Raw genomic sequence first — 25,307 nt, 5'->3', positions numbered from 1 at the left:
ACTATACTTTATTTAAAGCATTCCTATACTTGATTTAAAGTATTGCTCTACTTTATGTGAACAAGCTACTGAGGAGATGTAGGAAGAAGCCAGGAATCAGCTCAAAATGGGCATTGAGAAGGAAGTCCTGCTCGCAAAGCTTGCCTAATCCATGGTGGATGGGTTGTTTTGTTGCGCACCAAACAGAAAAAGGAATTGACATTTGTCGAAAGTACTAAGGCGCTTATACAGAAATAAAACACTTGCTTATGACTACACTAGTAAAGAAGTCTACTGGACGCAAAGCCAAAAACACTAACAAGTGATTTTGAAACGTAATAGTCTTGAAATGACTTTCTAGTCGTTAATTGCGGTCGCTACTTCTGCGTTTTTCCCATTTTTGTACTTTTATAATTGAAAATCAATAAGAAGATGAAAAGAAACCTGAAAAGACACGAATTGAAAATGAAGTAGTCGGGTAATATCACCTGTGTCTTTACTACAGGTGATACTATAGGCGATTGTTGCTGACCTGGTTTTAGATTTTGGAGAGATTGGTGTGAATATTGAGTATGATGTTGATCAAGTCGTTTATACTGTAAACAATAGCTGGACCGGGTCCCTAATGGTCCCTCTTTTGTGTCAAAAAGAAACCTATAGGTTCCTTTTTCTGCCGAAAAGGACCCTAAAGTCCCTATTTGTGACTCCTTGAACCTTTGACAGCCCTGCTCTTTTCCCGCCCATCGTAGGTACGATGACCTTGTTTCCGGCAGTGTCATAAAGCAAAGGTTGTACAAGTCTGTTTTAAAACTAAACAGTTCTTCTGGAGCAGTCGTGAACAAGAGAATGGTAAATTAAACAAAGGATAAGAGCTGTAGGCTACCACTTCCATGACGGACTTCCATCGATTGTGCATCAAGGAATATACACAGAATACACTGACTTTGATATACATCAAAGTCAGTCATATAGTAATCAAAATAAGACGAAATTTAAAAGGAAATGAATAGATGAATTATAAATCGAACACATATTCGATGAAATATTCGATGCCCTTTTCTTATCGATCGTGTACGAAAGATCTATTTTCTGGCACAGCTAACTTTGGGACAATCTTCAAAGAAAATTTGTCCTGAATCTTAAATTTGTCCTAAATGTTAACTATTGTTTCAACACAATTATCCGTGGAAAAAACTAACAAATAACAAGAATCCGTGACCTTGCTTCTCAAAAAAGAAAAAGAAAAATATAAAAGTTCCACATTCGTGCAGATAAGAGGACATCAACAATAGACCTGTTTGGGGAAAAAACTGTAGTTTGGTGCCAAAAATTGGCAGAAAACACCAATTTTCCATGGCGCAATGTTTTTAGTCCCTTAAAAAGGGCGCTGGAAAATTTTTCGTTTAAATGAGCACTCTTCCGATCTTCTTGGACCATTGGCTCGATACGAAAGGCAATACGCATCTCTTATGAAAAAAAAAATCCACCTTTTTCCAGATAAGAGCTTGAAACCTCTGCAGTAGAGCTATCTGATATATTAAATCTCACGGTATGTTTTTCAATAAGATCGATTGATTTTTGAGGGTGTTTTCCCCCTTTTTCGAAAATCAGGCAAACTTTCTCAGGCTCGTAGCTTTTGATGGGTAGTATTTAACATAATATGTTTTATATGTTTGGAATTATCATAAAAACCTGATTCTTTTGATGTAATAATTGTTATCAAAATCCCTTTTTTTAGAGTTTCGGTTACTATATGTTAATTTGGCTAGCTTTCTAGCTCTCTTTTAAGCAAAGCTGAAGTGTATTTTAAGAACAGGTAACACTTGGCCTTGCTTATGAATACTATATCAGGTGGTAAACTGTAGGAGAGACACAAAATATATTGCGATTATTTTCTGGTGTCACGATTCGATACAACCTATTTTTCAATTTTTTTTACTTCCTTGACTCTCTTGGCCTTGAATGTGATTAAATAGAAAAAACAAGTTTTTTTAACTGTAAGTAAGGAGCGACACTAAAACTTAAAACGATCAGAAATTATTTCGTATATTAAAGGGGTTATCCCCCCCCCCGCAACGCCTCGCTCTTTACGCTAAAGTTTGACTCTTTCTCACAACTCTACTTTTTAAAACAATAAAAAATTTTAGCGTAAAGAGCGAGGCGTTGCGAGGGGACAACCCCTTTCATATACAGAATAATTCATGTTCCTTTTAAGTTTTATCGTCGCTCCTTACTTGTAGTTCAAAAAACTTGTTTTTTTCATTTAATTTCTGAACGTTTTTGAATTAATGCATGTTTTGATTTTGGCTCACCGCACATAAATAATTAAAACGAAATTTGTATATTAATTTTTTTTTTCGGCTAAATGGCTTTCTCATAGTTTTGATCAGAAGATTTTGATACAAAAAAGCTGGTGGGGGAGGAGGTCTAGTTGCCCTCCGGTTTTTGCTTACTTAAAAAAGGCAACTAGAACTTTTTATTTTTTACGAACGTTTTTATTAGTAATAAATATACGTAATTTAAGAATTAACTTACGTAATGAACTTCTATATTTGTATATTTTTATTACGTATATGAAGGGGTTCGCTCTCTTGTCAATACCTCACTCTTTAGACTAAAGCTTGAATTTTCTCCTAATTCTTTTTCTTTAAGAATGATCCCTAAATCCCAAAGGCCGTAGAATAAATAGTTGAAATTACTGAAAATACTTTAATGTGAAGAGCGAAGTATTGTGGAGGAGACGAACCCCCTGATTTACGTAGTAATTTACGTTCTTTTTAGGTTTTAATGCTGCTCCTTACTTCCAGCTGAAATTTTTTTTATTTAGTTTCTCATTTTTTTTCGACTATGCTGAAAAAAAAAATGGCCATCTCAGAATTTTGATTCGGTGACTTTGGGAAAAATGAGCGTAGGAGAGGGCTTAGGTGCCCTCCGATTTTTTTGGTCACTTAAAAAGGGCACTAGAACTTATAATTTCCGTTAGAATGAGCCCTCTCGTGACATAGTAGGACAACCGGGTCGATGCAATCACCCCTGAAAAAAACAACAAATAAACACGCATCCGTGATCTGTCTTCTGGCAAAAATTACAAAATTCCACAGTTTTTAGATAGGAGCTTGAAACTTCTACAGCAGGGTTCTCTGATACGCTGAATTTGATGGTATGATTTAGGGGATGTTTTCCCCTATTTTCTAAAATAAGGCAAATTTTCTCAGGCTCGTAACTTTTGATGGGCAAGACTAAACTTAATGAAACTTATATATTTATAATCAGCATAAAAATGACATTCTTTTGATGTAACGAATGGTAATAAAATTCCGTTCTTTAGAGTTTCGGTTACTATTTAGCCGGGTCGCTCCTTACTAAAGTTCGTCACCACGAATTGTTTGATCTTTCAGTTTGTAATAAAAAAACATTCAAAACTCGCAGCCAAGGCAACAATTCTTAAAGGTTTCCAAACGATAGTTTTTTTCACCATTTTCCGGCCACCTATCTGGATGGTGCCACCTATCTATGGGGTGCCTGTGCCCACACTAAAAAAAATATTTTTGACGTTTGTTCATGCTCTATTTCGATGTGAACCTGGTTTTTCAATATTTTCTTTCGCACTGAGATCTCCTTGGGTTAAACTATAAGCAGATCTAAAAAGAATTCGGCCCTTTTTAGGGCTTTTTTTGTGGGGTCCATACTCCAAAATCGGAGCTATTTTTGTCGGTTAGTGTCCCCTTAGCCCAGTTGCTTACGTTTTAACACATTAAGAAAGAAAGTTTTTAATTGCTCTTTTTTGAACCCTGTCGGGGAAAATATATTTTTCTATCTTTCCTTCTGTATGAAAGTCCTCTTAGCTCAATCACTTAAGGATATGAGTCTGTATCCAATGAAATAAACACAAACTTGACCCAAGTTTCGTCACCTTGGTCATCTTTTTATGTTGATTAACTTAAAAAAAAACTTTTCTTACAAAAAAGATTTTAAGGGAAGGTAATGAGCTACATTAAACGGAAGACAAATAAAGTTAAATAACAATTCACACTTTAAAAGAACATGCATTACTATCAATAAATACTTGAAACCAAAACAAACTGAATTTATCACAACGAAACAAAAAGAAAACAAAATCAATAAAAAAACCGCAATAACCGAGATTACTGTAAAGTACTAGTGAATGCAGACTGACAGTTTAATTTAGATTGTTACTTAGTCCTGAAAGTCTCAGCAATCTTTAATTTATGAACATTATAGAGTTAAAACATTTAAACTGTAATCCATTTTTCCATGATTTAAAATGTAATGTTATTAAATTCACCATCGATTTAAATTTGAATTTTAAGCTTTTCTTACAATCATAATCATAACGCGTATTTATTTTGTCATCCAATGGAATTTGTATATGTACAGCTCTCATGCTTTCTTTGCCCCACACTACTTGTTATTCGGTAAAGAGTGACTACTGGTAGACTACTACTACTACCAAACAGCGACTACAATTATTTTTGACTGCAAGTACAACCGCTTGTGATTGCTAGTGTAGCTAGTTAGGACTGCAACTACTTGGGACTGCCACTATTTGCGCTTCCAGCATCTTACGACTGCGACTACTAGCTGTTGCCACGTTGTTTTTCTTCTCCTGCTTTGGAAGTCTTTCATATCAAACAGTTCGTGGTAACGAACTGTAGTAAGGAGCGACCCGGCTCAATAGTAACCAAAACTCTAAAAAAATGGATTTTGATATCAGTAGCTACATCAAAAGAATCGCATTTTAATGCTGATTTGAAATATATAAGTTTCATCAAGTTTAGTCTTACCCATCAAAAGTTACGAGCTTGAGAAAATTTGCCTTATTTTAGAAAATAGGGGAAAACACCCCCTAAAAATCATAGAATCTTAACGAAAATTACACCATCAGATTCAGCGTTGTTTTTTTCCCCAGGGGTGATCGTATGGACCCAGTTGTCCTAGAATGTTGCGAGAGGGCTCATTCTAACGGAAATGAAAAGTTCTAGTGCCCTTTTTAAGTGACCGAAAAATTGAAGGGCACCTAGGCCCCCTTCCCACGCTAATTATTTTCCCAAAGTCAACGGATCAAAATTCTGAGATAGCCATTTTATTCAGCGTAGTCGAAAAACCTTATAACTATGTCTTTGGAGACGACTTACTCCCCCAGAGTCCCCGTGGGAGGGGCTACAAGTTACAAACTTTGACCAGTGCTTACATATAGTAATGGTTATTGGAAAGTGTACAGGCGTTTTCAGGAGGATTTTTTGGTTGGGGGGAGGGGTTGAGAAGAGGGGATATTCTGGGGGAGCTTTCCATCGAGGAATTTGTCATGGGGGAAGAAAATTTCCATGAAGGGAGCGCAGGATTTACTAGCATTACTTAAAAAACAACAATGAAAAAATAAATATGAAAAAGTTTTTTTTTCAGCTGGAAGTAAGGAGCAGCATTAAAACTTAAAACGAACAGAAATTATTACCCATATGAGGGGCTCACCTCCTCCTAATACCTCGCTCTTTATGCTAAAGTATTTTTAGTAATGTCAACTATTTATTCTACGGCTTTTGTTATTCAGGGGTCATGAATTGGGACAAAATTACATCTTTTACTAATAAAAAGATTCGTAAAAAATTAAAAGTTCTAGTTGCCTTTTTAATTAACCAAAAAATTAGAGGGCAACTAGGGTTCCTCCCCTGCTCTTTTTTTTTATCAAAATCATTCGATCAAAATTATGAGAAAGTCATTTAGCCAAAAAAAATGCAAATTTCGTTTTAATTATTCCTCTGCGGAGAGCCAAAATCAAAACATGCATTGATTCAAAAACGTTCAGAAATTAAATAAAAAAAAACAAGTTTTTTCAACTGAAAGTAAGGAGCGACATTAAAACTTAAAACGAACAGAAATTACTGCGTATATGAAAGGGGCTGCTTCCTCATCAATGCCCCGCTCTTTACGCTAAAGTTTTTTACTGTTTTAAAAAGAAGAGTTGAGAGAAAGAGTCAAACTTTAGCGTAAAGAGCGGGGCGTTGATGAGGAAGCAGCCCCTTTCATATACGAAGTAATTTCTGTTCGTTTTAAGTTTTAATGCCACTCCTTACTTTCAGTTGAAAAAACTTGTTTTTTTTATTTAATATTCTGAAGGAAGCTAATCCGATCTTTATTTTATCGTGTCTGCAAATATGTCATTTAAGTGACAATGTTGACTCGTAACAGATATATTTTGAGTAAATATGGAATTTTTCGTATCTCTTCGAAATGGACTAGTTGGTAGATAGATTTCGAAAGTGTCGTGAAAGTATTGTGAATTTTCCACTTATTTGCGTAGTCTATGTAGTTGAGTTGGGTGGTATCTTTATGAGTGTTCTTACTATTAGTGTTTCCACTTTTCTTATTTTTTTTTCCTTCGTTTTTACCTGTTTTACTCCTCCTAGTACATCTGATTTTCTACAGAAGGTTGGAATGTATCATTATTGTATGCAAATTTACGCTGGACCATTTTATTCTTAGAAACTGTCAGCCATTTTAGTTTATAATTTTCTCATCCAATTAAAACCGACTTAAAATGCTAATAAGAAAGTCCACTAAACCCATAATAGTGTCCATATTTAAACAACCAACATGAGTAATGTGAAAAATCCAATCTTTGTATTTTAGCTTTATCTTTAAATTACTTGCTGAAACTAGCCAAAAATAGATTGACAAATCAGGTAACGAACTGTAGTAAGGAGCGACCCGGCTCAATAGTAAACGAAACTCTAAAAGAAGGAATTTTGATACCAATAGTTACATCAAAAGACTAAAATTTTAATGCTGATTTTAAATATATAAGTTTCATCAAGATTAGTCTTAGCCATCAAAAGTTACGAGCCTGAGAAAATTTGCGTTATTTTGGAAAATAGGGGGAAACACCCCCTAAAAGTCATAGAGTCTTAACAGCAGTCACATCATCAGATCCAGCGTATCAGAGAATCCTACTGTAAAACGTTCAGTCTCCTATCTACTAAAATGCGAAATTTTGTATCAAACAGTTCGTGGTAACGAACTGTAGTAAGGAGCGACCCGGCTCAATAGTAACCAAAACTCTAAAAACTGGAACCAATATTTTTGCACCAATAGCTACATAAAAAGAATCGCATTTTAATGCTGATTTTAAATATATAAGTTTCATCAAGTTTAGTCTTACCCATCAAAAGTTACGAGCCTGAGAAAATTTGCGTTATTTTAGAAAATAGGGGGAAACACCCCGTAAAAGTCATAGAGTCTTAACAAAAATCACACCATCAGATTCAGCGTATCAGAGAACCCTACTGAATAAGTTTCAAGCTCCTATCTACAAAAATGTGGAATTCTATATTTTTTGCCAGAAGGCAGATCACGGATGCGTGTTTATTTGTTTGTTTTTTTTTTCTTTCCCCAGGGGTGATCGTATCGATCCAGTTGTCCTAGAATGTTGCGAGAGGGCTCATTCTAACGGAAATGAAAAGTTCTAGTGCCCTTTTTAAGTGACCAAAAAATTGGAGGGCACCTAGGCCCCCTCCCACGCTAATTATTTTCCCAAAGTCAACGGATCAAAATCCTGAGATAGGCATTTTGTTCAGCGTAGTCGAAAAACCTTATAAATATGTCTTTGGGGACGACTTATTCCCCCACAGTCCCCGTGGGAGGGGTTACAAGTTCAAAACTTTGACCAGTGCTTACATATAGTAATGGTTATTGGGAAGTGTACAGGCGTTTTCAGGAGGATTTTTTGGTTGGGGGCAGGGGTTGAGAAGAGGGAGATATGCTGGAGGAACTTTCCATCGAGGAATTTGCCATGGGGGAAGAAAATTTCCATGAAGGGAGCGCAGGATTTACTAGCATTACTTAAAAAAAACAATGAAAAAATAAATGTGAAAAAGGTTTCTTTTCAGCTGGAAGTAAGCAGCAGCATTAAAACTTAAAACGAACAGAAATTATTACCCATATGAGGGGCTCACCTCCTCCTAATACCTCGCTCTTTACGCTAAAGTATTTTTAGTAATTTCAACTATTTATTCTGTGGCTTTTGTGATTTAGGGCTCATTCTTAATGAATTGGGACAAAATTTAAGCTTTAGTGTAAAGAGCGAGGTACTGACGAGGGGGCGAACCCCCTCATATATGTAATAAAAATGAGAATACAAAAATTCTTTACGTAAGCTAATTTATAAGTTACGTATATCTTTTACTTATAAAAAGATTCGTAAAAAATTAAAAGTTCTAGTTGCCCTTTTAATTAACCGAAAATCGGAGGGCAACTAGGCTCCTCCCCCGCTCTTTTTTCTCAAAATCATTCGATCAAAATTATGAGAAACCCATTTAGCCAAAAAAAAATAAATATACAAATTTCGTTTTAATTATTCCTCTGCGGAGAGGAAAAATCAAAATATGCATTGATTCAAAAACGTTCAGAAATTAAATAAAAAAAAACTAAGTTTTTTAAATGAAAGTAAGGAGCGACATTAAAACTTAAAACGAACAGAAATTACTCCGTATATGAAAGGGGCTTTTCCTTCTCAACGCCCCGCTCTTTACGCTAAAGTTTTTTACTATTTTAAAATGTAGAGTTAAGAGAAAGAGTCAAACTTTAGCGTAAAGAGCGGGGTGTTGAGAATGAAAAGAACATGCCTTTTTTAACTGAAGGTAAGGAGCGACATTAGAACTTAAAAGGACCAGAAATTACTCCGTATATGAAAGGGGTTGTTCCCTTCTCAACTCCCCGCTCTTTACGCTAAAGTTTTTTACTGTTTTAAAAAGTAGGGTTGAGAAAAAGAGTCAAACTTTAGCATAAAGAGCGGGGCATTGAGGATGGAACAGCCCCTTTCATATACGGAGTAATTTCTGTTCGTTTTAAGTTTTAATGTCGCTCCTTACTTTCAGTTAAATAACTTTTTTTATTTAATATGTGTAGTAGTGGTTATTATGAAGTATATTTCAGGGGGGCTTTTTTGTGTTAGGGTGGGAGTGGGTCGGGGTAAGGGTTACGTGGGAGGATCTTTCCATGGAGGAGTTTATCATGAGGGAAGATAATTTCCATGAAGGGGGCGTAGGATTTTCTAGCATAATTTAAAAAAATGAGAAAATATTAAAATTTTTTTGTCACCTGGAAGAAATGAGTAGCATTAAAAATTAAAACGAACATAAAATATTACATATATAAGGGGGCTCGTCTCCTCCACAATACCTTGCTCTTTACGTTAAAGTATTTTTAGTAATTTCAACTATTTATTCTACGGCCTTTGTAATTCAGGGGTTATTCTTAAAGATTTGGGATAAAACTCAGGCTTTAGTGTAAAGAGTGAGGTATTGACGAGAGGGCCCTCATATACGTAATAAAAATACACAAATATAGAAGTTCGTTTCGTAAGTTAACTCGTAAGGTACATATGTTTATTACTAACAAAAACGTTCGTATAAAATATAAAAATCTAGTTGCATTTTTAAGTAACCAAAAATTGGAGGACAGCTAGGCCTCCTCCCCACCCTTTTTTTTATCAAAAGTTGTTTTTTATCAACTGGAGGGGGGAAACAGAAATGTTGGAGGGGGGAAACAGAGTGGAGAAATAGGGATGAAACTTGATGGGAAAAATAAGCACAAGTTATAGAAACGTGATTGACATAATTGGAACGGATCCGTTCTCTTTGGGGGAGCTGGGGGTGTTAATTTGGAAAAATTAGAAAAATTGAGGTATTTTTAACTTAAGAACGGGTTACCGGATCTTAATGAAGTTTGATGTTTAGAAGGAACTCATGTCTCAAAGCTCTTGTTTCTAATCCCGATCAGATCTCTTGACATTGATGGAAGTTGGAGGGGGAAATCGGAAATCTTGGAAAACGCTTAGAGTGGAGAAATCGGGATGAGACTTGTTGGGTAGAATAAGCAAATGTCGTAGATACGTGATTGATGTAACCGTACTGGATAACCTCTATTTGGGGGAGTTAGGGGTGGGGTTCAGTGCTTTGGCGAGTTTGGTGCTTCTGGACGTGCTAGGACGATGAAAATTGGTAGGCCTGTCAGGGAGCTGCACAAATTGACTTGATAAAGTCGTTTTCCCCGAATCGACCATCTGGGGGGCCTAAGGGAGAGAAAAAGATTAGAAAAAATGAGCTGTTTATGACTTACGAGTGGGTGATCGGATCTTAATGAGTTTTGATATTTAGAAGGCCCTCGTGACTCGGAGTTCTTATTTTAAATCCCGACCGGCATTAAACCTCTGATGTTCCTTTTAAATCAATCTATTGATACTTAGAATTTTGCTAGAGCTCAAACAATATGAGCTTTTGGCTCTTCCGTTGCCATATGAGCTCTTAGCTCTTGTTTTTATTGCACTTGGTATTTACCAAGTGACATGTAGCGATCGCAAATTCTGTCGGTCTGTCAGTCCCAGTTTTACTAATTTAGGCACTTCCAGATAAGCTAGGACGATGTAATTTAGCAAGCGTATCAGGGACCACACCAGATTAAATTAGAATTAGTCGTTTCCCCGATTCGACCATCTGGAGGGAGTGGGGGGACGGTTAATTCGGAGGGATCTTAATGAAATTTGATATTTAGAAGGGTATCATGTCTCAGAGCTCTTATTTGAAATTCCTACTGGATCCGGTGACATTTGGGGAGTTGGAGGGGGAATTTAAAATCTTGGAAAACGCTTAGAGTGGAGGGATCAACATGAAACTTGGTGGGAAAAATAATCACAAGTCCTAGATACGTGATTGGCATAGCCGGAACGGATCCGCTCTCTTTGGGGGAGTTAGGGGGAAGGGTTAATTGTGAAAATTAGAAAAAAGTGGTATTTTTAACTTACGAAGGAGTGATCGGATCTTAATGAAACTTCATTTTTAGAAGGACCACGTAACTCAGATGTCTTATTTTAATCCCGTCCGGGTCCATTGCCAATGGGGGGGGGGTAAAAGGAAAATCTTTTAAAACGCTTAGAGTGGAGAGATCAGGATGAAACTTGGTGGGAAGAATAAACACAAGTCCAAGATATATTACTGATATAACCAGAACGGATCTGCTCTCGTTGAGGGAGTTGGGAGTGGGGGGTAATTCGGAAAAATTAGAAAAAAACGAGGTATTTGTAACTTACGGACGGGGGATCAGATCTTAATGAATTTTGATATTTAGAAGGAACTTTTGCTTCAGAGTTCCTATTTTAAATCCCGACCAGATCCAGGGACATTGGGGGGAGTTGGAGGGGGAAACCGAAAATATTGGAAAACCTGAAAATTGAGGTACCTTTTATCTTAAGAATGGGTGATCGGATCTTAGGGAAACTTGATATGTAGAATGATCTTATGTCTCAGATGCTTCCTATTCAATTTGAATTGGATCTGGGAACATAGGGGGCTGGAGGGGGGAAACAGAAATCTTGGAGACAGGAAATCTTGGAAAACGCTTAGAGTAGAGAGATCGGGATAAAACTCGATGTGAAGAATAAGCACAAGTTATAGATATGTGATTGGCATAATTGGAACGGATCCGCTGTCTTTGGGGGAGTTGGGGGGATTTCCGGTGCTGTGGCGAGTGCTCCTGGACGTGCTAGGACGATGAAAATTGGTAGGCATGTCAGGGACCTGCACAAATTGACTTAATAAAGTCGTTTTCCCCAATTCGATCATCTGAGGGGCTGGAGGGGGAGGTAAAATTGAAAAAAGAGGTTTTTTTTTAAGTTACGAATGGGCGATCGGATCTTGATGAAATTGGATATTTAGAAGGAGCTCGGGTCTCAGAGTTCTTATTTTAAATCCCGACCGTATCCGTTAATATTGGGGCAGTCGGAGGGGGAAACGGGAAATCTTTTAAAACGCTTAGAGTGGAGAGATTGAGATGAAACTTGGTGGGAAGAATAAGCGCAGGTCCTAGATACGTAATTGACATAACCGGACTGAATCCACTCTCTTTGGAGGAGTTGGGGGGATGTTTTCAGAAAAATTGAGGTATTTTTAACTTCAGATCTTTTGACCGGATCTTAATGAAATTTGATATTTAGAAGGAACTCGTGCCTCAGAGCTCTCATTTTAAATTGCGACCTGATCTGGTGACATTTGTTGGAGGTGGAGGGGGAAACCTGAAATCTTGGAAAACGTTTAGAGTGGAGAAATCGGGATGAAATATTGTGGTAGAATAAGCAACTGTCGTAGATACGTGATTGATATAATCGGACTGGATCCGCTCTCTTTGGGGGAGTTAGTGGGGTCCAGGGCTTTGGTGAGTTTGGTGCTTCTGAACGTGCTAGGACGATGAAAATTGGTAGGCGTGTCAGGGATTTGCACAAATTGACTTGTTAAAGCTGTTTTCCCTTATTCGACCATCTGGGGGGCTGAAGGAGAGGAAAAATTAGAAAAATCGAAGTATTTTTAACTTACGAGTGGGTGATCGGATCTTAATGAATTTTGATATTTAGAAGGACCTCGTGACTCCGAGCTCTTATTATAAATCCCGATTGGCATTAAGCCTCTGATGTTCCTTTTAAATAAATCAATTGATTCTTAGAATTTTGCTAGAGCTCATAACATATGAGCTCTTGGCTCTTCCGACCTCGTCACACGTGCCAAATGAGCTCTTAGCTCTTGTTGTCTTTACCAAAGGGAATATTAATTTTGTTTCATAATATTAAGAGATTTTATTCAGGTAAGAATATAAATCTTAATAGAAATAAAATATGTGATAAATATATAAAGTAGGTAGCACCTGACTATGTGTTTGCTATATAATTCTCTTTTTTATGTAGGGGGTCATCTTGAAATGAGATTTCGGGACTATAAATCTAACCTATATCATTTTATGTTCTTATCTAATGTAATTAAATAAAAAAAAACACGTTTTTTCAACTGAAAGTAAGGATCAACATTAAAACTTAAAACGAACTGAAATTATTCTCAGTGCAAAAAGTAAGGGTCAATTCAATTTTTTTAGTGCATCTTGTTTACAAAACTAGCAAGTTGATCTTTATGGGTCAAAAAAGTGGGCATACGATTATTAGGGTCAGACTACCATTTAACTCATTATTTGAATGGTAAAGAGTCTTGATCCCACTGTTTTTATTCATGTATTAAATCCCAGATTTGCGGATCTTTGTCAATTTATCAGATTTGTTAACTCATAAAAGGTAACTTACTAGGTTTTTTTTTAATTCAGATAATTTCTACAGTTGAAATTTAACCGACATTCCTTTTAGATTATGAATATGTTATATAATAGATTAAGTTTGTTTCATTACATTGGGTGAGAACAGAAAACATTTCCACAAACAGAGAAAACATTCACTGCTGTTAGAATTTTTTTTTTTTTTACAAAATTACTTTTTAAAAAAGAAGTTTTTTATAAGTATAGTGAAGAGCCACATCAGACAGTTTGTGGTAGCGAATTGTAAGTAAGGGGTGGCTGGGGTTAATAGTAATCGAAACTCTGAAAAAAGAAATTTGATAACAATGTACAAAAAAATCCCTTAATTTGGATTAAATCTTAAAATAGGTATTATGGGGTGATGGCTCTGTTCTTATTGCAGAAAAATGCTTTCTTTGTAACACAAAGATTGCATTCATGTTCTTACCGATACAAAAGGTGGAGAGGTGGGGGGCATCTCGAGCGTCGTCAGGGAATTTAGCAGGAGGGGTGAGGGTTCCAGAATATACCCCAGAAAAACTCTTATTATCCTTGCATAGCGAACATAGCCGCGTTTTCTATTAATTTATTTTAAAGAAGATTCTCAAAATAAGGTTTCAAAGAAAAGTAAAGAGCAACATTAAGCTAAAGATGAGCAGAAATAAATTCAAATATTTTTTTAAGCGTAAAACAACCATAATTAACCATCAATAAATGAATGAAGCCCAAAACGGACAGATGCTACAATAAATAACCGAGTCAAACTAAAAACAAGCAGACAGTAGGAAAAGTAGGTCTGACGTCTCCCATGCCCTGCAAAGACAAGAACATTAGTTGTACTTTACTGAAAACAATACTTATTTTAAGCTATTTATTATAATTATTCATTTTATCGAAAACAAAAGAAAAAAACATAGCCATCATAACCAAGATTACTGAAAAAAGTAAATGAATGCGTATTGACAATTCACTTTTCACATTAATATTCATTACCGAAAGTCTTAATAATTGTCAATTTATTAAAAAAAAAAGAAAACAGAAAACATTTAAAATTCATTTTGTTTTCAGCAGAGTGAAAATTATATACTGGTTTTTAGAATTTACAGAGGGGAGGAGCTCCTCCCTATTCTTATTAGTTTCTTCTTGTTTTGAGTTTGACTCGGTTATATATCTTTAATTTCTGTTCGTTTTGATATTTTAATTTATTTTCACTTATATTACTTATCTTTGCTTATTTTTACTTATCTTTGATCTTCTCTTAAAAACTTCCTGTGACAGTCCTTATTAATACCATTAACCTTACTAATAGTAGTACTAATAGAAGTGCCAGTAGGTAGTACTCCTACTATTAGTGGTAGTAGTATGAACATAGTGTCTTTTGGTTTGTTAAACATCCCGCTTAACATGTACCGAAAGTTTCATCTTAATACGCTTTCTTCAGTAGTACTAGTTGCAGCAGTCGTAGCAATAGTAGTAGGATTAATAGCAGTTGTGGTAGTATATGTAGTAGCAGCAGTAGTAGTAGTAGTAGCATGCGCATAATGTCTGTCGGTTAGTTCAATACCCACCTTAACATGGCCTGAAACCTTCAACTTAATACCCTGGAACCTTCCTGGGATATTGCTGATACACCCCTTCGACTGCACAGACTGCACAGAGTGTTTGATTTAGTTCAACATCCCCGTAAACATTTCCCGAGACTTTCACTTTCATACCCCTAGTTTCTGTAGTAGGCTAGTAGTCATAGTAGCAGCAGTAGTATAGAAGTGTGCACCGGGTGCCTTTTGGTAAGTCCAGCATCCTGGTAAACACACTCTGTAATTTTCAAGTTAATACTCTAAGCCATTTCGGAAAAATTCCTCATATATTTGTTTGACAACCTTAATGCACATAGGGAGTTGTGATTAAGTTCAACATCCCTCTAAATATTCCCTGAAAGCTTCAACTTAATACCTTTACTCTCAGTAGAAGTAGTAGTCGTAGCAGTAATAATAGTAGCAATAGTGCTAGCACGCACATAGTGCCATTTTGTTAGTTCAACATGCCCCTCATCATTCCCTGAAAGTTTCAACTTAATACTCTAAGTCATTTCTGTTACCCGCCCTTTGGACAACCCACATGCACACATTGTGTTTTGATGGAGTTCAACACTCCTCGACATTCCCCGAAAGCTTTACCTGAATGCCCTTGACATTTTGGCGTCATGCATGCTCTCCTTTACTGATTAAAAATAACATATGGAACAACTGTATGGTTTACTGCTCTTGCACCAAGGGTTGTAGGGGGGCTGCATCCCCAGTGGCATAGTTATTGGACCTATGAACCATGGTGAGCAAGATGGCTATGTCAAATTTTGATCGGATGTCTTTTGGTAAAATAAAACGTGCATGAGAGGGAGGATCCTTTCCCTCCAATCGTATTTGACTCTTAAAAAGGGCATTAGTACCTTCAACCTCCAATCGAATGAGCCCCTTCCGAAGTTTCTACGACAACTTCTTCAGTGAAAAGTGCCTTGGTGAAAAGAAAACAGAATGAAACATTCTTTATATTTCGCTGTTTACTTAGGCAGCGCTGTTATGCTGCCTATTAAAGCTATCTATAAACAATAGGTAACTAACCATTTTAGGTCTCTGCTCCATGGGCTGTTGGGTCGTCATGGGCCCAAAAAAAACATTCTAATTAGACCTTTTGACGTTTCCGAACAAAATGACAAACTCTAAATTTTAAACCTGTATCATAGTGGTTCGGAGGGACCATATAGCAGAGGGCGGCTCGGGAGAGAGACTGATTGACGTCCAATCACTTTCGGCCCTTAAGAAGAGGACTAGAACCTTCAATTCTAGTCGAATGAACCCCCTCCCAAGTTACTATAATTACCCTTCCATGAAAAGGGGCCACATTTTTTTTTCATACTTTCTGTCCCTTTGCTTGATTCTTATTTTGGGGAAACCATTTCCTTTTCATTTTCCCCATTATACTGTCCTAAGTATTTAAGGATGTAATTTTTGAGCCAAAGAGCCCTTTGTTTTGCCTAGTTTTATTGGGGGGGGGTTGTACCCTTGAATGTTTTCATAGGCTCGATTTCTCTTGAACCAAACCAAAACTTTTCTGGCTCATATCATGGTCCATAACCCCCTCCCAAAATATATTTTTTGATCTTGCAGATCCAAAGAACAATTTTTTACATTTTCGGGCAAATCGCATATCCATTATCAAAGAAGCCCCCCCCCCTTCAATTGTAAAACCTCCAAAAACAATTGAGAATTTGTGCCATTTGCGGTCCTTGCCCCAGTGGAATTAAAAAAAACAAAACCAAGTTTTTTATAATGAATGAGGAGAGCAAAGGTGAAACTAAAACCAAACAAAGATTATTGTTTTGTAGTTTATGCATCTGTATCAGGGAAATAGGTTCAAATAAACTGACTCGTGATATATCCCTATATTTGTATAATTGTCTAAAGATTCGTCTACACTACTAACCACTAATGATTCGTTTCTGCAATTTCCAAGTGGCTTGCTAACTAGCTACTTGTGGGGTCACCATTAGGGAAGGGTCTTGCTCTTCAAGGCTAGGAATCCATAATATGTGCAAGGAGGAGAAAATTTTTGTGAAAGAGGTAAAAAAACAGACTCTCTGAAATGCTGCCCTTCACTCTTAATTTTTTTTTTAACTTCCACCAGTAATAAAGCCGCAATTCCGTCTCTAAATCTGAGAATTAAAAATACCGTAATAAAATACAACTATACACATGGGCTAATTTACTCCTATTTATCTTTGAATGACTATTTTGTTTATTAAATTATGTCTGACGTTCAAAAATGATTATATAAATCTTTTAACAAGGAACCCTCTCGTTCTTTTCGATTCAATTTTCCCTGTTCTTCGAGGTAATTGACTTGTATTTATTTTGACATTTCTATTGGTGCTATTGCTATTGCCTACATAAGCTTTCTAATTCCCGAGGAAACAACATTACTATTGCGATACTCTGTCATATCGATAATAACTGCAAATCGATGTATTCTTAGAGCAAGTTAGCGTTCTCGGCGCACGGTTTTGCTTAGAAAATAGACGGAGAAATTTTTTGGATTATGAATATTAGAAACGTTTTGGACGGATTGATGTGAAATACTTAGGCCTATTATGGTGACTAAAAAATATGGATGGTTTTTGTGCTGCATCTTCTGAGGAGTTCAGACAAGGTTATGATAAGGTAAGACTTCCAGGAAATGGTTTCTGGGCTTCATAATTGGATTTAGAAAACTGGAAGCGTCTCAGATTTAAGAGTACAATGGCTTTTACGGGATGCAAAAAGTTTTGCGGAGCTAGTTAGTATGTTAAAAGTCATGGAAAGGAAACTTCAGATTGAAGTAAGATGGAAAGAAATTGCTTCTTCAATCGGACCTATCCAAAGTTATGTGTGGGTTTGAACGGAACGCATCCAGTAGAAGGGATTTCATCCTAGCTTTGAAAAATACTTCAAGTTCGATGTCGACTCTGCTCCTCTTGAATAAACATGATCAATGTTTTGGTATTAAAGAACAGAGCAAGGTTTCAAGATGTAATAAAGAGAAATCGTCCTAAATGTAAGAGGCGCTGTCAGCCCTTTCACACACAGAATAAAGTTTGAATTATCCAAAATTCGACTTGTGTGTTCCTGAAAGCATTTTAAAATGCAACTAATTTAGCTGGTTGGTCAATGCAGGTTTTTTCTTCTTCCAGGTCTTCCAGGATTTTGAACAGTAAATTTAATTGTTTATTACGAGTCACTAACCCATCCATTCTCTAAGCACTAGAATAAAATTTAAACTTGTCTTCACTTTGTTCTTGTGATAGTGCACTTCTTGTGAAGGATTATGATGAAAGCTTTACGTAAAAAAAGGGTTGAGGTCTTTTTGTTTATGTAAATAAAAGTCAAAAACGACAAAAAAAGACGACCTTCCTCATATATTAAATAACTTATGTATGTTTTAAGTTCGAAGGTTGCTTTTTAGCTTCATTTCGAAAAAAACATTATATATATAGACCACAGGGTGATATTGATCATGAGGGGGCCATCTTCTTGGGAAAATATAAAGCTTTGTTTTTATATAAATAAAGAAGCATCCATGACCAATCTTCTTGGAAAAATAAAAAAGCTTTGTTTTTATACATATTTAAAGCCTTGTGTTCAATATCTGTTCATCTTCAATATCATATTGACGATTATACCAAATGCAGGGGTAGGGGGCATTGCTCTTCAAGAAATTTTTTTCAAGAACGCATTGAGGATAATGACTTAGTTAAGTCTGAATGCTTTAAAAAGTAAAACAGGAATATCCTAAATAAGTAAGTAAGTAAGACGGCACTAGACCCTTAAGGTCCAATCTGGCAATGATGATCTCCGTTTCATGGCCCTTCAGCCAGGAAGTGCAATGGGGGGCTGGGGGCCGACCATTCTGTGCTTTTGCAAACCCTCCCTGCTTATCTTCCCCAGATTTCTCCAGGTACCCATTTAGAGCTGGGTCGACTCAGGCTGAGCTTACAGAGTCACGCTACTGACCCTCGTCCTAGACCAAATACTGGCTAGGCCTGAGATCGAACTCGTGCCCCATGGACAAAGAATTCCCAAACCAGCGCGCCAACCAATTAGCCAGGACGGCTTAAATGACATATATCCTAAATAGTGTGAGGTTTTTGTCCCAATTAAACTTCCTCTCTTTAATCCGATTTTCAAATTTTATGACAATTCTCCAAAATTTTAAAAACGAATACTTCCTGTTACAATAAGAGGGGTTTTAAACCCCCCCCCCCCAAAAAAAAAACCTATATGTCACGCTTAATCTGAAGATATTCCCATAAATGAAGAGGGTCAGGGTTAACTTCTTTCATTCTGTATTATGTTGTGAATTATATGTCATGAAAAGTTCAAAAACATGCATCTAAGTATCCATAATTTTTTTTAAAGAATTTTAACTCACTTCCCCCTACATAAAAAGTTCCACCCCTAATACCTAGTGCATAAGTATGCATCAGTGTGCATTACAGGTACGGGGGGACAGTGGTGGTTCTGGCCTCTCTCGCACCCGGGGCAAAATCTTGATTAGCACCCCCTCCCTGTCTCCCAAAATTTCCAGGCAAAGTTATAATAAAATTTCATTTATCAACAAAATTTTCAATTTATTTAAATCTTACTTTTCTTGCTTTAGCCTCTACCTTTAGACCTCCAATTTGAAAAGGCATTCGATTCTGTTGATCAAAAGATTTTATGGAAGATTTTGAATTATTATAAATTACCTGATAAATTTGTCAAAATGAAAATTGCACTCTATAAAGACAGTGAATGTTGTATGCCCGTAGAAAATGGGGACAATCCTTTCTTCAAGATAATTTCTTATGTCAAACAGGGATGTATCCTATTCCTGTTTGTTATGAACTACATTTTAAGACAGTCTTCAGACTCTGGAGTGAAGTTTTGCAGCCCATAGATCTCTGACCTGGGCCTCGCTGACGATGTTGTTCTTCTCGAAGAAGTTAAACAGTGACCAGGGTGGCTTGGTGCCTGACATTAGACAGCGCACCAAGGGAAGCGAAAATGCGTCATCGGCGCAGTTTGTTATATATTTTTTGGTGGAGTTCGAAATTCAGGGAAAATTAGATCTTGTTGGGACGAGTGCAAAAAAAAAGAAGAAAAAAATGGAAATTCAGAGACAGCGTTGCCAGATAGGTATACATTGTGTGCATTTTGTCTTTCAGAAAGCTAGAACTCGAAATTAGTAAACATCAGTCTTCATTCACGGGGACTGCAGCTACTACTCGATGTCACAGATGAAAAGCCCGAAAACAGTGAATGATAGGAAGGAAAATCATGGCTACATTGCTACATCTGACTGTCTGCTGACACTGAAATGCAAAGATAATGTAATTGAACAGGTCAATTAATTTAAATACCTCGAGTGTTGTATTGATTATAATGGTGAAATAATCAACGAAATCAAAAGGAGGATAGGCCAAGCTACATTGGCTTGTATAATTTGAAACCAATCTGGTTTCTATGTGCTTGAAGCTCCGCTCATGAATAGCAATGTGATGTGTATTCTCCTCTATGCAAGTGATTGCTGGAAACTGAATGTCTATCTAGAGAAACGCGTCCTAGTTTTTGAAAACATGTGCCTTAGAAGAATACTCAACACATCGTGACAGAAAAAGGTAATGTGCATGGGAGTTTGCCAGAATACCTGTCAACAATTAGTAATTAACCTTTTGAAACGTAGGCGATGGACGTACCTTGGCCATGTACTTCGTATGTCAGAGGATTGAGTCCCATGTATATTTTATGAGTGATGCCCTGAAGGGAGGTACAAAATAGGTTGTCCAAGACATACCTTGCGTCGGCACTATGAACAGAACCTGAGCAGAGGGGATATGTCTCTTCAACCACAGTGGGAGGATGTCACAGCTGCAACTCAGCTCCGTGATGTCTGGTGATGTATCTTAGACGCCCTGTGCGACATTTTCTGGCCTGAAGGGTCTAAGGTAAATAGCCTCTCATTACTGGCCACTGACACTGCAAGCGCTAATAATATTGGTAGGCAACTCTCACGTTTGCAAAGACCCCTTCATCTCTGCATTGCGCAGTAAATCCTAGCACATTCATAGATTTCTTTAAGGAACCGTGTCGGTGTTGAATTATTTTCTTCATGCCTTGGAGTTCGCGGAACAACTGAAAGGGACCTAAATCATCACAGTATTTTACTTTTATTGTTACTTAATTTTACTTTCAAGAAATGGTAATGAAGATACAGGAAAAAATGAAAATGTTGGGTTCAATTTGCTTATACTTATTTCCAACCGCACCCTCTACATGATTTGAACAAAAATAGAATTTAAGAAATTACAAAATCATTACAGCTGCTAGATTATTTACTTTAAACTTTGCACACCTAAAATTTTTGTACCCCTAACATTTCTGTTCCTGGGGAAATTATCTGCCCCCCCCCCCTAAAACCAGCACTGTAGGGGGACCTCAATGAGTAAGAAAAACTATGGAAATAGTTTGTTATATTGATTTGTAATGTCCGAGATGGACCATTTATTTTTTTTGATTTGCATGAAACTTTCAGGATAAGCAGGTTCAACAATGAGGATCTTATTAAGGACAACAATAACTTGAAGAAAAATTTGATTGTATTGAATTGTGTCACTTAAAGATTTCAGATCTACTTAAAAATTTCAAGGTGTTTATTCTTGGCTTAGGCACATCTAGTTGCATCAATTTGTGACCTCCGATTAACTCAAGGGAATCTTTTTCATAAATAACTTTGACATGGTCGTTACAAGGCTTAGGGGCATGATAGCCTCGTTTGAGGCAACTTTTGCGCATCTTAAGTTTGAATATTATGTGACTGCATTGCTGCCCAAATTAGATTTTAACATGAATCTTTACCTTTCTTTGAACAGCTTTTATAAAAATCGTTCACATGAATGGTATTATTTACTCGACTTTTCAAAAGGATAAACATCGGAATAAGAAGTTTTAACACCTGGATATTTAACATTTTTGAGTGTATTAAAATGTAAATTTCGACTATGTTGCCAAGCCTATTATAATTTGTGTTACATTTAAAGAATTATTATTGATCTTCGAAAATTAATATCTAAGGCTGATTTTTGCTACCTTATATCGTTTATTACCGACCCACAATAATAGTCCTTATCCGCGATTGATTTTGCCAAGGAATGAGCTGTCTGAACTTCTATTTGAGTTTTATGAGAGGGAGGCAATAAACGCCCCCAATCTACATAGAAGAGACTCTTTTTCAAACAAAATTTTAAATTGCTTAAAATCTAGGGGGGGGGCAAATTTGGTTCTTTAAAAGCCATTTTAAGTGAAAATGCGGGAAAAAGTTCCATTTCAAATTAAAGAAGGGGGTGAAAAATATCTGAGGGGAGGGGAGGTTACAAATATCCCTAAGATTAAAAAAAAAAAATGGTGACCAGTTTTAATTTTAGAAATAGGCTATGGGTCCAATCTTGATGGAATTAAGAAATGAAATTAAACTTGTCTAATAACCTTAATGTGGAAGCTTGACGCCTTTTATCGAGAAATGTAGTCAAGGATGTGTGCTTTCTCCCCAAACTATCGGTTGTAGGACACCGAGAGGTGCTCATTCAAACGAAAATTTAGATTTCGAGTGCCCTTTTTCAGGAGCAAAAGACCTCGAATTGCCTATTTCCCCCATTTTATGACTCAAAATTACTGTTGGCTCGATTAGGGCCAAGATAGTATCAAAATAAATTCTGAGATAGCCAATCGTCCAAAAACTAACAAAAGCTAATTACAAAGTGAACAAAAGACATCATATTGCAGTAAATCGTCTATTTCCGCCATTTCGAGCCACAAATTACCTCTTTCGACTCGAAAAGGGCCAATATAGTATGAAGAGAAAATTCCGAGAGAGAAAAATATCTAAGAAATACCAAGCAACTAACTATATAGCCTCCCATCTTCAGAGACCATTCGGCCAAACTTTAGAGCCTTTATCTATAAATATGCAGTCCATACAAAAGAGAAGAAAATAAACTGTTAAAGGGAATAGGTCATTTATTCAATAGTACTTACGGTTGTGCCCTGTCCTGTAAGTTTAAGCCAATCATAGAAATCAGAATTTGTTGACCTATTTTCAGGTGTCACATGTCGATCCAACAAACTTTCAAATGTTATTTATCGTTGAGATCTGTCCGGCCCTATCTCCTTGCCATTCAAATTGGAAAAAAATAGTCCCATTTTTGGGTGTCACGTACTGATCCAGCCGAAATTATTTTCAAATTTTTGTTTAATGTCCGATGATAAATGGGCCTATTTTGTTATGTTTCAACACTATATTGTTAATAAGCCTTAAGAAGTAGAAAGCTAAATTAGTGTTCAGAACTAATCAAATCCTAAATAATACATTTAGAAATATTAACATTTTCTAATACACCTAAGGAATGACTTTGTTATTTTCAGCTTTCTTTATTACCGTTTTATAAAACTTCCTTTGAAAATTTTCGCTTCTTTGCTTTATTGATCGCCTCTTTCAATGCGTTTTAACATCATTTTTCATTTAAATTCTGTCAAGGTTTTATTTACATGAGAGAGTGAAATCTAATTATTCCAAAGTTGAGTTCATTCCATATAGACTTTTTCCAGCGATATTGATTTTCACATAACTATTGCACAAAAGGAAAATCTCATAAATTATAATTTCTATAGGAGAGAAAGTAACAATAGAATGTGTTATGATAGGGACATAAATATTGGCAGATTAAATGTCTAGATTTTTTGTCCTGTATTTTTACGAAGCATTTATAAGAGACTAAATATCTAGCTTTTGTGATAAGAAATCTGTTTTTTAACTAAAATTTTTGTTTTCTTCCAAAAAACATGATTGCCATATATAGCTTCTAATAATTTTCCTTTTTATAACAGACTAAACATCTTATGTTGGATCGTTAGTCAGAGAGCCTAAGATCGCGATTGAAATTTCCTTCCCTTCTTATTTAGTTCTAATTCCAATCCTACTTCTAGAAAATAGAAAAATAAATTCAAATAACTTTTTTTTTCGGCTCTGCTGTGGTCTTTTCTACCAGACAAAGATTTATCGATTGCAAACATATCAAAAAGCCAGCTTGGCATAATTTTCAAACAGTTCATGGTAACGAACTATTTGGGAGTGAACGGGCCGGGAGCCGGGGGCTGCTCGGGTCAATAGTAAAACGAAACTCTAAAAAACGGAATTTTGATACCAACAGTTACATCAAAAGAATCGCATTTTCATGCTGATTTTAAATATACAAGTATCATCAATTTCAGTTTTACCTATCGAAAGTTACGAGCACAAGAAAATTTGCTTTATTTTAGAAAATAGGAAGAAACACCCCCTAAATTCAGCGTATCAGAGAACCATACTGTAGAAGTTTCAAGCTCCTATCTAAAAAAATGTGGAATTTTGTATTTTCAAACAGTTCGTGGTGACGAACTGTAGTAAGGAGCGACCAGGCTCAATAGTAACCAAAACTCTAAAAAACTAAATTTTTATAACAATAGTTACATCAAAAGAATCGCATTTTGATGCTGATAAATATATAAGTTTCGTTAAGTTTAGACTTACCCATCAAAAGTTACGAGCCTTAGAAAATTTGCCTTATTTTAGAAAAAAGGGGTAAACACCCCTTAAAAGTCATTACATCTTAACGAAAATCACACCATCAGATTCAGCGTATCAGAGAACCCTACAGTAGAAGTTTCAAGCATCTATCTACAATATGTGGAATTTTGCATTTTTTGCCACAATCACGGATGCGTGTTTATTTGTTTGTTTTTTTATTTTTTTTCCAGGGGTGATCGTATGGACCCATTGGTCCTAGAATGTCGAATGAGGCCTCAGTCTAACGGAAATGAAAAGTTCTAGTGCCCTGTTTAAGTGACCAAAAAAATTGGAGGGCACCTAGGCCCCCTCCCACGCTCATTTTCCCCAAAGTCAATGGATCAAAATTTTGAGATAGCTATTTTGTTCCGCATAGTCAAAAATCATAATAACTATGTCTTATAATTCTGATTTTAAAAATCTATTATAATTCTAAACGGGCATGAGCCCTTAGGTCTATATTTTTCTTTTCGTCTTTTCATGAAGCATTTATTAAAAAAAATGAAAAGAATAGAAATTAATATTACATTAACATAACCATAATTACATTTTGTATAATTTTGTTCTCCTAGGGGGAAAGCTATTGTCTCTTGAAGACTATAAAATAAACTGAAACGAACAGAAATTAAAATATATAATGCACATCGAATGGAAATTTTAAAAAATGCTGATATAGTAGATGGATACACAAATCCTAAATCGAGCAAAATTTAGAATAAATAGTCGAACCTAAGCGAACAGAAATTCCTACAAACAGAAGTAGGGTTGTAGCCCCTCCCTCCTAAGCCTTCTAAAAGTTGCGTGTTATTGAAAAATATATATTTTGAATGCTATGAATTGAATTGTCAAAATATCGACGAAAAAAAAAATTCTAAATGAAATCACTATAATAATCAATATGATTTTATAAACTGAATGTTTAATACATATTGATTATAATTCCTGAACATCTCATAAATCCAAAATTCCGGTTTGCTTTAAAAAGCAGTTTTTTACTCTACAAGTTTTCTTTAACAGTACTTGATTCCTCTAACTATAAA

General features: G+C 36.0%; 1 protein-coding gene across 3 annotated transcripts in view; it reads left to right on the top strand.

Annotated features, from left to right (window-relative positions):
* Positions 1–25,307, top strand: part of LOC136034691 (TOX high mobility group box family member 3-like) — a 138,263-nt gene that overhangs the window by 47,179 nt on the left and 65,777 nt on the right. The window contains exon 1 of one of the 3 annotated variants that reach the window (XM_065716016.1): positions 17,147–17,312. The exons of the other annotated variants lie outside the window; for them this stretch is intronic. Within the exon in view, the coding sequence (XP_065572088.1) occupies positions 17,259–17,312 (54 nt within the window). The 5' untranslated portion in view covers positions 17,147–17,258. Of the gene's footprint in view, positions 1–17,146; positions 17,313–25,307 lie in introns of those variants that run through there. 3 annotated transcript variants of the gene reach the window in all.

This window comes from Artemia franciscana, chromosome 13 (genome assembly GCF_032884065.1).
Source record: "Artemia franciscana chromosome 13, ASM3288406v1, whole genome shotgun sequence".
In the NCBI taxonomy this organism is placed as follows: Eukaryota; Metazoa; Arthropoda; class Branchiopoda; order Anostraca; family Artemiidae; genus Artemia; species Artemia franciscana.
Note: the sequence above shows the minus strand (reverse complement) of the source record. Positions and strands in the feature narration are given on the sequence as shown.